Below are 12,044 nucleotides of genomic sequence, written 5' to 3' on the forward strand. Positions count from 1 at the left end.
CTTCTTTGTCCAAGTTGTCTGTGATAAGGGCCAAGGGTGGGGGGGATGGCTGGGAAGCAGGAGACTGTGGAAATACAGCCCATGTGGGGCCGTGGCTGATGGTCACGGTCCAGGGACACAGTGGCCAGAGCGGAATTGGAGTCCTGATCTGGTGCAGTAAAGCTGATGCACAGATGAGTTCCCACTAACCCCAAGGAGGCAGAAGGGGCACGGTGCCCCCTCGAAGGTGGCTCTGCTCCTGGGTGTGGGTTGCTCAGTGGCGGGTGTGGTGATCGGGGTTTTGTTCTCAGGCATCACGGAGGAGAATCTGAACAAGCTGATCCAGCACGCCCAGATCCCGCCAGAGGACAGCGAGATCATCACCAACATGGCGCACCTCGGGGTGCCCATCGTCACCGACGTGAGTGCCAGCCTTGCCCGCGGCTGGGGGGCAGAGGGGAAGCAGCGGGTCTCGTCTCTTCTCCCCAGACTTAAAGCGCTTAATGATACACCCGGCTTCAAGAAAGAAAAAACATAAAATCAGAGGAATGCAGAAGTAGAGGGTAGATTAAATAGTGGTGTAGCCAAGAACCCAGGCAGCCACATCGAGGGGTCACAGCGTCCCTAAGCTGAGCCATGTCTGTGAACCATCCCCCAGTTGGCATCATGCTGGCTCCATCCTCCAAATCTTGAGTCCTCTGGCTCTGCCGTGGGACACTTAGGCTACGGGTCTCCCTTGAGGGTGAGAATACAAAGCTTGGCGTCAGGCCGTCTTGCCACCTGAGTCTGCTGCTCAGGCGCTGACTCAGGACTGAGTCAGGGTAGGTGTGGGCTCTGGAAGAGGCGGGGGCTCCAGGACCCTGGAGAGCCCTCCCCTGGGAACCTCGCCGTGGGAACCCCGCTTCCTGCAGGGAGTCGGTTGACGCCTCAGTGCTAAGAAAGCAGGGTTGTAGGTGCACCCCTGGAATCTTAGAATTGAAAGCTTTATTCCAGAGCCATCAGACCAGAGACCTGTGATGGGGGCTGGTTTGGTGTTTTCAGACCCTTGATCACAAAGGGGCCGAACGAGAATGGCCATGATCCATTCAGTGCAGCCCATGCTGTTGCAGCAAGACTAAGGGATAAGTCGAACCCAAGCAGTATCGTCTCCTGTCATTGACCGCAAACTGTTTTGTTTATTTAACTCCCTGGATTGGTAAAAATAGCACTTAAGGTGTTTGACCCACGTTTGCCATTGTTCATGGCTTTAAAGAACCACGTTTGCTCCGGGTTCTCGGGCTGGCGTCCGGGGGGCATGTTCTGGGCTTTTCCCGGAAAACCTCCCCTCTTCAGGCTTTGCCAGTGCCGGCTCCCCGCAGGGATGCCGGGGTCAGAGGGCGGGGAGTGGGGAGGGCCCGTGAGGCCCCACAGGCCCGGACCCCGGCTCAGTCTGCTCTCGTGGGCTTGCCTTCAGTCCACGCTGCGTCGCAGGAGCAAACCGGAACGGAAGGAGCGCATCAGCGAGCAGACCTACCAGCTCTCACGATGGACCCCGATTATCAAAGACATCATGGAGGTCAGTGTGGGCCGGGGCGAGGGTGCAAGGGTGCGAGGGCAGCCAGGCCCGGGCTTGCTCTGCAGGCCCAGAGGCTTCAGCCTCACCTACCCTCGGGTGGCGGTTTTCTCTCCTGGGGGATCTGCCTCCAGGCTTGGGAAGGTTTGTGACGAGCAGTCCCAGGACACTGCCAGATGCAAATCCCTGGGATCCACGGGATTTACCCCCATGGTTGAGGCCCCTCGATGGTACCACTTCCAAAGGAACCAAACACACTCCAGCATCTGGAGGTCAGAAGAGTTGCAGGCTCCACACTGAGGGTGCCTCGGGGTGGGAGGGCCTCCGGAAAGGGACCGCAGCCCGCCCTCCTCTCCCACCGCTCTGCTCCCTCAGCCCCGCCTCAGCCAGAGACCCTCAGGGCACATTCTCTTCCAACCCACCCCTTGTCTGGAGTGTGCTCTCTGCTCTCCGCTTCTTGAATCCTGCCTTTCTGCAAAGTCCCCTCCAGTCTCCCCATCCCTGTACCCTGACCTACCTGTCTGGATGCCCAGCACCGCAGAGACCTCCCTGACTCCTGCCAGGAGGGTCAGGAGTGCTCTTTCCAGGTGTGTATGCTGCTCGCCGTGTTGGGTCATCTTTTTTTTTTTTAATCTTTGTAGGACTGCACCCACGGCATATGGAAGTTCCCAGGCTAGGAGTCCAGTCGGAGCTGTAGCCACCAGCCTACACCCCAGCCTCAGCAAGGCAGGATCTGAGCCACAGATGCAACCTATACTACAGCTCACGGCAATGCTGGATCCTTAACCCACTGAGCGAGGCCAGGGATCAAAACCCATGTCCTCATGGATACTAGTTGGGTTCGTTATTGCTGAGCCACAGCGGGAACTCCTGGGTCATCTTTTTAGACCTTGGGCCTGTGCCCACCCCTGACGTGTCCTTTGGCATCATGCCTTGCACACGGCAGGTGTTTCGTATCTGTGACCATCAGCTAGTCCAGGGGCGTCCCTCCCTACGCCCCCACCTGTAGCCCAAAGTCAAGTAAACCCTGACCCACTGCAGCTCTGGATGGGACTTGGAGACGGTCTGCCCAACTCCTGCCCTTGACAGGTGGCCCAGCCTGGGGTCCAGAAAATGAAGGGACTTGCCCGGGATCCCTTTGTTAATTCATAGCAGTCCAGGTGTTCCCACTGAGTTGTACATTAAAATAAGAACATTTTAAAAATACATAGTGAGTCATCTTCCTATTTTTAAAACCCATGAAGCCAAAGGATGGGTGACCATGAGACATCTAGAAAACAGTTACGTTTCCTTGCTCGGCAGAATAAACCCTCTGTCTCGTTCCCTCTTTTGTTCTCTGCTCCCTTTTCCTTCCCCTCCTTCCCAGCCCCCCAGAGAGACACGTGTGGGCTCCGCATAGGAGCTGCGAGGAGTATAGACTTCTCAGCAGCGGGCGGTGGGTGGCTGGATCCACCTCCCAGATAATCGGGCCCTTGGACAACCCAGGGCGTCAGGCCTTCTCTTGCCTGAGAGACTGCCTGTGCCAAGGCTGCACAGGACGCATGGCAAGTGTCAGGAGTTCATTGGACAGAATGCGACATTTCTTAACCTCTCATGGCATCTAAAAGAGGAGAGAAAAAAGAATACGTTGGAAGAGAAGCAAGAAAAACTAAAATCAGTTGAAAAAAAAAAAAGAAAATGAAGAGCAGACCTACAAACTTTATGATATTGTATCTGTCGGTTACGGAGCATCAGGTCCGCCCTGAGCCAGGCATGAAACACCCAGCCGTGGGCAGGCTCTGGTTGTGACAGACCTGGCCATGGCGTTGGCTCCGTGCCTTGTCTTCGAATTGTCTTACCTTGGTTCCGTCAGCCCTGTTCCAGCCGGTGGCGAGTCTCACCACTGGCTCTCTTCCTTCCAGGACACGATTGAAGACAAACTGGATACCAAGCACTACCCTTACATCTCCACCCGCTCCTCGGCCTCCTTCAGCACCACGGCCGTCAGGTGAGTGAGCATCCCTGAGCACGCAGGCGAGCAAGCGGGACCCTGTCTGGTTGGATGGTGGCTACACCGTGGTCCTGCTGTGATGCCGCCAGATCCGCCAGAACCCTGCCCCTGCTTCTCATCACAGGCAGGGTGCAGGCTGAGTCCTTGCAGTGGCTCGTGAGCCCCCCCCGCCACCGCCTGGCTTCTGGGTCTCCCCGACTCCTCTTCATGCTTCCCTCTTCTCACCCGCTTCAGCCCCATCAGCCTCCTTGCTCTTTCCCCGACCACCGGGCTTCCTTCTGCCTCAGGACCTTTGCACTTGCTTCCCCCTCTGCCAGAAATGAACTGTCCCCAGATGTGTCTGCGTGGCTTACCTCTGACCTCCTCCAAGTCTCTAATCGATGGTTACCTTCTCCCATCTTCCCCAACCACCCTGTTTAAAAAAAAGTACAGTACACTGCAGCTCCCATCATGGTGCAGTGGTTAACGAATTCGACTGGGAATCATGAGGTTGCGGGTTCCATCCCTGGCCTTGCTCAGTGGGTTAAGGATCCGACATTGCCGTGAGCTGTGGTGTAGGTCGCAGACGCAGCTCGCGTCCCACGTTGCTAATCGGCTCGCGTCCGATTAGACCCCTACCCTGGGAACCTCCATATGCTGTGGGAAGTAGCCCTAGAAAGGGCAAAAAGCCAAATAAATAAAATAAATAAATAAAAGTACAGTACACAAAAACAAAACACTAAAGTTACAGTACACCAATGTCCCTGGCAGCATGATTCATAATAGCTCAGAAGTAGAAATGACCAGGAGTTCCCGTTGTGGCACAGTGGTTACGAACTTGACGAGTATCCATGAGGATGCGGGGTTCAACCCCTGGCCTTGCTCAGTGGGTTTAGGATCTGGTGTTGCCCTGAGCTGCAGTGTCGGTGGCAGATACGGCTCAGATCCTGTGTGGCTGTGGCTGTGGCTGTGGCCAGCAGCTGCAGTTCCAATTCGACCCCTAGCCTGGGATCCTCCATAGACCACAGGTGTGGCTCTAAAGCAAAAAAAAAAAAAAAAAAAAAGGTATATTCATACAATGGAATATTATTCCAGCCAAAATGAGGCACGAAATACTGATTTGTGCTACAACAGCAATGGACTTTAAAAATATTAGATCAGGAGTTCCCGTTGTGGCACAGTGGAAATGAATCCGACTAGGAACCATGAGGTTGCGGGTTCAGTCCCCGGCCTTGCTCAGTAGGTTAAGGATCCGGCATTGCCACGAGCTGTGGTGTAGGTCGCAGATGTGGCTCAGATCTGGCATTGCTGTGGCTGGGGTATAGGCTGGCAGCTGTAGCTCTAATTAGACCCCTAGCCTGGGAACCTCCATATGCCTCGGGTGTGGCCCTAAAAAGAAAAAAAAAAAAAATTAGACCAATGAAAGAAGCCAGTCGCTAAAACCCACCTATTCTATGATCCCGTGTATATGAAATGTCCAGAGTGGGCAAGTCTGTAGAGATAGAAGATTCGTGGTTGCCGGGAACTGGGGATGGAAGTGAGGGTTAGGGAACGGCAAGGGACCTCTAATAGGTACAGAGTTTCTTTTGGGGGCTGATGAACGTGGTCTAGGATTGCCTGTGCTGATGGCTAATGATTCTGTGACTACACTGAGCACCACTGAATCGTACGGTTTAAATGAGTGAATTACATGATGTGTGGATTTATCTCTTTTTGTTACAGAAAATAATGAAAAAATCACAGCCCCCCACCCCTTCCTGTCTCCCTTCCCTGCTTTCTTTTCCTCCATGGGTGACACCACCGCTTAGTATCCCAAGTATTTTACTTAGTATCCTAAGTATTTACTGTCAGTCTCCTCCCTCCTGAGGGCAGGGATTTGTGTCTGTTTTCATCCGCAGTGCCCAGAACCGAGCCTCGCAGGTGGTGGGCTCTTGGTAGAGTCTGTCGTCACGTTTCATTATTCATTAATTTTAGTGATTAATTAAGAAAGGTGTGAATACAGAGAACAGAACTGTGGTTGCCAAGGAGGAAGGGGGAGGGAGAGAGATGGACTGGGAAATTGGTGTTCATAGATGCTAACTATCACATTTAGAATGGATAAACGCCGGGGTCCTGCTGTACAGCACAGGGAACTATCCCAAGCTCCTGGGATAGACCACGAGGGAAAATGATATTAAAGAATGTAGGAGTTCCCATCGTGGTGCAGTGGTTAACGAATCCAACTAGGAACCATGAGGTTGCAGGTTCGATCCCTGGCCTTGCTCAGTGGGTTAACGATCTGGCGTTGTCTTGAGCTGTGGTGTAGGTTGCAGACGCGGCTCAGATCCCGTGTTGCTGTGGCTGTGGTGTAGGCCGGCAGCTACAGCTCTTATTGTACCCTTAGCCTGAGAACCTCCATATGCTGAGAGAGCAGCCCTAGAAAAGGCAAAAAGACCAAAAAAAGAAAAAATGTATTATATATATGTATGACCGAGTCACTTTTCTGTATGGCAGAATTGGCACAACATTGTAAATCAACTATCATTTATTTTTTTTATTTTTTATTTTTTTTAGGGCCGTACCCACGGCATATGGAGGTTCCCAGGCTAGGGATCAGATCAGAGCTGTAGCCTCCGCCCTACGCCAGAGCCACAGCAACACCAGATCCGAGCCACATCTAGGACCTACACCTCACGGCAACACCAGATCCTTAACCCACTGAGCAAGGCCGGGGTCAAACCCACAACCTCATGGTTCCTCGCCGGATTCGTTTCCACTGCGCCATGACGGGAACTCCCTCAAACTATAATTTAAAAAAAAACAAAGGGATGAATACATCATCTGCCTAGAGCCCCCTTTCTCAGCTTCATTCCTGATGGACACGTAGCTGATGGAAGGGTGGAGGCCTTGGGTTGATTGGGTTTCTGCCACGTGCCGGGTGGATGCTCAGATGTCTCTCTGCTCGGGAATGTGAGCAGACCAGCGATCCACGCTTCCACCTCTGGGGTCTCCAGCCCCTGTGTTTTCTTGGCCGCCCGTGATGCTGTGTGCGTGCAGTTTTGCAAGCTCTTTGTCTCATTCCTCACTGCACCGTACTCGTCCATACTCACAGCATCCTCTCCGGCTGTGCTGTGCAGGCCACACCCCCACGTGCCAGTCCCTGGGATTTGAACACAATCGTTTCTCCTCCAGACTCAGGACACGAGGCTTTGTCCCTCTGCTCATGCTTTGCCTGCCTGTCTTCTCTTTCCACGCCCCCTTCTATTGTCACATTCAGGCCTGCGTGGCACCTGCATGGCTCCCACCCCCACCCCCTCCATGCCAGCAGTGGCCAAGTGTTTATCACCAACATTGGAGAAAATGACAAAATCCTCCGTACACAGCCAAGCTGGCTGACGCTGGCAAACATGATTTCCCAGGCAAAAAAGTGACAGTGAGAGCCTTGGGCTGGCCCACACGGGCCCCTGGTGCCTTTGAGATTTGGAAAGTGACTTTAATGCTGTCGTAAGTCAGGAAGGAGGGTAAAGATGCTACCTTCTGGGGGAGTCATGCTCTCCTCGTTTTGTCTTGATTTTTGTTTTTGGTTTCCCCATTTTCTTAACCTGGAAAGCAACTCATTTCTCATTGTTTCTGGGAACAAGGGGAGGCCCGTGGAGGGAAGCCAGGGATAGAGGGGGGCACCTGGGGAACTGTCCCATCACTGGAATGCCTGCCTTTCAGGAGGCAGCTCGGTGTCGTCTCCTCCAGGAAGCCTTTCCCAGGGATGCCCAGTCATCCCTAGACGGCCCTCCCCTGTGTTTGTCCCCAGGGGCACTGAGTTCCTCATCCATCGCAGCATAACGCAGACCCACCTCCTCCTCTCGCCCTCCTCGCCACCCCCACCCCCAGTGAAGCCAGGCTCTCCTGATGGACAAGGGCCGTATCTCACTCTGGTCGGCTCCACGGTGCAGGGGAGGCCCTGGCCCCGTGAGACACCCGGTGCACGCGTGTGCAGTGAACCAGTGTGCCAGCCTGAAGACAGGCCCCGGACTCTGTGGTCACTGCTCCCTCCAGCCGAGGGTCCCAGACAAGCCCAGAACTGCACAGTCCGGGGAGAGACACCTGGACCAACATTATGCGGGTGAGGCTGTGGACCGTCCACCTTGAAAGCCCAGCTGAGCCTGTCTGTCACCCCCGTGTTTCTCAGAGGGTAACAGGCTTACAGCCCAGGCGCTCATAGGGATTCTCTTCCTTGAAGCCACAGCACTCGATGGTTTGCACTGCAGTTCAGTGCAGCCAGCACTAGCTGAGCACCTGCTTCCTCTGCCTTGGTCACGGGTGTTCAGAACGGATGTGTGAACAGGTCCTGCAGGTACAAAGTTTAAGGGCTGCGAACACAGATACACGTAATTCATGTCTTTCTCTCTCCCTCCCCCTCTCCTGCCCCAGCGCCCGCTATGGGCACTGGCATAAGAACAAGGCCCCGGGGGAGTACCGCAGTGGGCCCCGCCTCATCATCTTCATCCTGGGAGGCGTGAGCCTGAACGAGATGCGCTGCGCTTACGAGGTGACCCAAGCCAACGGAAAGTGGGAAGTGCTCATAGGTGAGTGGGGCGTGTTTTCTGGGGGGCAAGGGGCTGCTTCACTGCACTCGGACTTCATTCCACGCTTTGGTGTTCCATCCTGTGTCCAGCTCTCCGTTGCCCCTGCAAAAACTTGGTCTGGCAACATGTTTGTAGGCGGCGGACACTGCAGAACGAGGGGTGCCGCCCCTCACGTCTGTGCTGTGTCTCTTGACGCGCCGCGGCCCCCTGTGGTGGAAAGTGCCCGGCCACAGACCCAGGCTCCCCGTCCTGCTCTGCCACTGCCACGTGGGTCCCCTGGAAAGTGCCTCCCCTCTCCACACTGCCATTTCCGTACCCAACAAAATGGGGTGAAGAGCTCCCACTGACAGCCTGAACGAGCCTGCGAAGGGGCCTCGTCTATTTTCTGGCCTCGGGCCTCATGTCCAGATCTCAGTGAACAGAAGGTAAATGGTCACGGCTCCGTTACCTGCCAGCTGGAGGTGCACAGACGAGGCGTGCAGGCAGATGTTGCCCCAAATGTATTGGCCTGACTGCTGGGCTCTGCTAAAGGACCCCCGCCCGACACCCACCCCCCAGCCAGTTCCTGCCATGTCTAAGTCTGTCATACCCCTTCTGGTATTTCCTACTGGAGGAGCTCTCTTTCTTTCATAGGAGCTGACTCAAGGCAGCAGGAGAATGTTTTTCTCCTTTTTCATGCCTGTGGGAGCTTTGGGAGCCCCCCCAATTTGGGGGCTAGAAGAAGAAGGCTGAGCTGAGAAAAGCCTTCCTTTTGTCCCATCTTCCCCTCAGCAGAATGGAGTTGCCCCTGCCCAAGTGGCCTCTTGACCTTGACTGGCAAGAAGCTATCAGCACTGCTGCTCTGGCTGGGCCCTGCCCTGGCCCGTTATCTCAATTAGATGTGTCAGGTTTTTGGGAAGTTCCCGTTGTGGCTCCGTGTAAACGAATCTGACTAGCATCCATGAGGATGCAGGTCCGATCCCCGCCCTCACTCAGTGGGTTAAGGATCCCGCGTTGCTGTGGCTGTGGTGTAGGCCGGCCGCTACAGCTCCGATTCAACCCTTAGCCTGGGAATTTCCACATGCCGCGGGTGCGGCCCTAAACACACACACACACACACACATTTTGTCAGTTTTATATGTCCACTTTGGCACAAGTCACAGTGTTCCCCAGGCGCTCCGAGAGCAGATTGCGAGGACCAGTCCATGTGGCCGTTCCTGGGTGTATCCAGATGGACGTGGCTCTGTCTTCACACCCTGCCGTCCAGACGCCTCCATTCCGTGGGGAGGTCGCCCATCCCCCCGCCCCTCCCCACTCCCTGAAGCTTCTCCTGTCTGGTCCCCATGTCTCCCTGGGCTTTTCCCCTTTTGGCTACCCAGGCCCTGGCGACCGAGCTGTCTGTGTTCCCCGCTTGCATACGTGTCGCATGAACGTGTTGGCTGAAACAGCCTTCCCGGGCCGAAGCCGTCTCCGCCAGGCTTCCGTGCAAACCCCTGTTCCACGTGGGCCCTGACCTGCGGTCCCTGGTTGGGAGGTGGAGACCCGGGCAGATAAGGTCGCCTGTGCGTGGATCAGTGGCAGAGCGTGGTGGCGACAGACCGCTGACGTCCGCTGTGTGGCCTCGTCCGCCCTGTGCATGGCCGCCGTCCCTGCAGCCCTGTGCGCGTGCGCTGCGCGTGCACCGCGCGTGCGCTTGTGGCTCGCTGTCCCACACCTCATTGGCTGCATGGCCTCGCCCGCCCTGTGCATGCCTGCTGTCCTCGCGGCCCTGTGCGCGTGCGCTCGCACCGCGCGTGCGCCTGCGGGTGCGGCTCACTGTCCCACACCTCATTGGCTGCATCAAACGCGGGCCTAAGTTGGCATGTTCCTGTAACGTACCTTTGTTCCAGCAGTCAGCCGGCCTCTGTTCTCCCGCAGGTTCTACTCATATTCTCACTCCCACCAAATTTCTCATGGACCTGAGACACCCCGACTTCCGGGAGTCCTCTAGGGTATCTTTTGAGGATCAGGCTCCAACAATGGAGTGAGAGCCAAAGAAACAAAGTAAAAGCAGCTTATTCCAGAAAAGAAACTCTTCCCCGCTGAAGGGCTTTCTTTGTTTATTCCGTCACTCTTTCTTTACTTTTCCCTCTTTTTTTTTCTTTTTAAATTATTTGTTCGATTTTTCTTTGAACGAGAAAATGCTTGCACTTCTTAACACCGATTGAAAATGTGTCCAGTGCTGCCCCTCACCAGCCCCGCCCCGCCCCCGAGCTGCCAGTGCAAGGGCTCGCTGGGGCCTTGGGTCCCCTGCCACTCAGTCACCTGCCGCCCCCAGGCCTGAAGTCGGAAAGGACAGTCCTTTAGCTAAAGGACTGTGGGCACGGTGCCCACGCCTCCTGGCCCTGGAGCGAATGTGTGGGCTCCAGGCACAGAACATGTAGCCTCTGGGTTGTGCTGCAGTCTGGGAACCCGAGAGGGAGACCAGCAGGTCCAAGAAGGCGGGGCTCCAGTGGAGCTGCCCGCCGACACCTGATCCCGTGGAAGGCTCGGCAGAGGGCATCAGAATAGACCCCCAGTCGGTAGTAGTTAGACATGTTGATGCCTCTTTCCCAGGACACGCACGTATCCTGAGGGATGATTTGTAAGAGGTGATGGGGTCTAAGCCATCTCCCATGTGGTGAACTCCAGCCATCAGTGAAAAGAGCTCGAGTCTCTTATTCCTCTGGGGAAGATGGCACTTAATAGTCATTTGCTCTTGGAGTTCCCATTATGGCTCAGAGGGTTAGGAACCCGACTAGCATCCATGAGGATGCAGGTTCCATCCCTGGCCTCGCTCAGTGGGTTAACGATCTGGCGTTGTCGTGAGCTATGGTAGAGGTTACGGATGTGGCTCGGATCCTGTGTTGCTGTGGCTGTGGTGTAGGCTGGCAGCTGTAGCTCCAATTCAACCCCTAGGCTGGGAACCTCCATATGCCGCAGGTGCCTCCCTAAAAAGACCAAAAAAAAAAAAAAGATTATTTGCTCTTTCTGTAATTGCTTTTATTTTAATTCTCCTGTGGATCCTTTCAAGAGCTAGGAATTACAACCCTCTCTCCCATCGAGAGCCTTTGAGTTAGAAATCTGTTTCCAACCCTGTGAGCTGTTTTAACGAGCATCTCCTTCCCCACCACGCTTGTGCCTTTGTCTCAGTTACCCAGGAGCCCGTCCATTGTCAGTTTGGCAGATGATCCAGGTTTTATTCCTGTCCTCATTCCTTCCACACTCCCTATGGGCTGGGAGCCTCCTGTGACGTGTTCAGGGAGCAGGCTGACACTGCACACCTCGCTGGGGCAGAGTCATTCCTTCGCTTCACTAGGCATTCTGTGATGAGGCCATTTTGTGTACCTGACTTTGTCCACACCATTCACAGTGGACCCCGAACCACCACCCCCAGGCTGAGATGTGGCCTGATGAGTCACAGAGGATGAGTCACCTGTGAGTAAGCAGTGGACAGACCTGGCCTCTACCCCCAGCTCAGCCACAAGCACCTGTGAGACTGCAGGAGGCCATTCCCACTGGGCCACAGGATGCAGGACGCAGGGAGGCTGGTTTGCAGGGCCCCTGTCTCCCAGGGCTCTGACCATCTGTGATGCAGTCATTCAGCTGGTGCTCAAACCACACAGTCCTTCCCACTGGTGCACACACTCTGGCCACCCTCAGGGGAAGGGACCTCAGAACCTGGGCTGGGTGACAGCAGAAGTGTGCTCATTGTTTAAAGAGAGCATGCTCCATTCATGGAGGACTTCTTCTGCAGATTGGACCAGAGGCTGCCCTGGTTATCTCGTCCCATTTCCTTGCCTTGGCCCGAGCTGGCTGCCCCGGCGTGGTAGGAAGATGAGCAAGCAGGGGTGGTGGTGAGCCTGGCCATGGCCTTGGGCTAACCTGGTGTCCTGCCTGGGCTGCCTTCCCCCAGAAAGTGAGGCCCGTGGGTGTGATTGTCCTGTGGGGCTGGTCATCAGAGACTCTGGGTCTGGGTGCAGCT

The 12,044-nt window shown here is 55.2% G+C and overlaps 1 protein-coding gene across 2 annotated transcripts in view; it reads left to right on the top strand.

Moving 5' to 3' along the window:
• STXBP1 (syntaxin binding protein 1) overlaps window positions 1-12,044 on the top strand; it is a 74,916-nt gene that overhangs the window by 56,821 nt on the left and 6,051 nt on the right. The window contains exons 15-19 of one of the 2 annotated variants that reach the window (XM_047768463.1): window positions 291-400; window positions 1,433-1,534; window positions 3,433-3,518; window positions 7,908-8,062; window positions 9,959-10,092. In XM_047768463.1, the coding sequence (XP_047624419.1) occupies window positions 291-400; window positions 1,433-1,534; window positions 3,433-3,518; window positions 7,908-8,062; window positions 9,959-10,068 (563 nt within the window). In that variant the 3' untranslated portion in view covers window positions 10,069-10,092. Of the gene's footprint in view, window positions 1-290; window positions 401-1,432; window positions 1,535-3,432; window positions 3,519-7,907; window positions 8,063-9,958; window positions 10,093-12,044 lie in introns of those variants that run through there. The other variant, XM_047768464.1, reaches the window with a different exon arrangement.

Source organism: Phacochoerus africanus, chromosome 2 (assembly GCF_016906955.1).
Source record: "Phacochoerus africanus isolate WHEZ1 chromosome 2, ROS_Pafr_v1, whole genome shotgun sequence".
Lineage (NCBI taxonomy): Eukaryota > Metazoa > Chordata > Mammalia > Artiodactyla > Suidae > Phacochoerus > Phacochoerus africanus.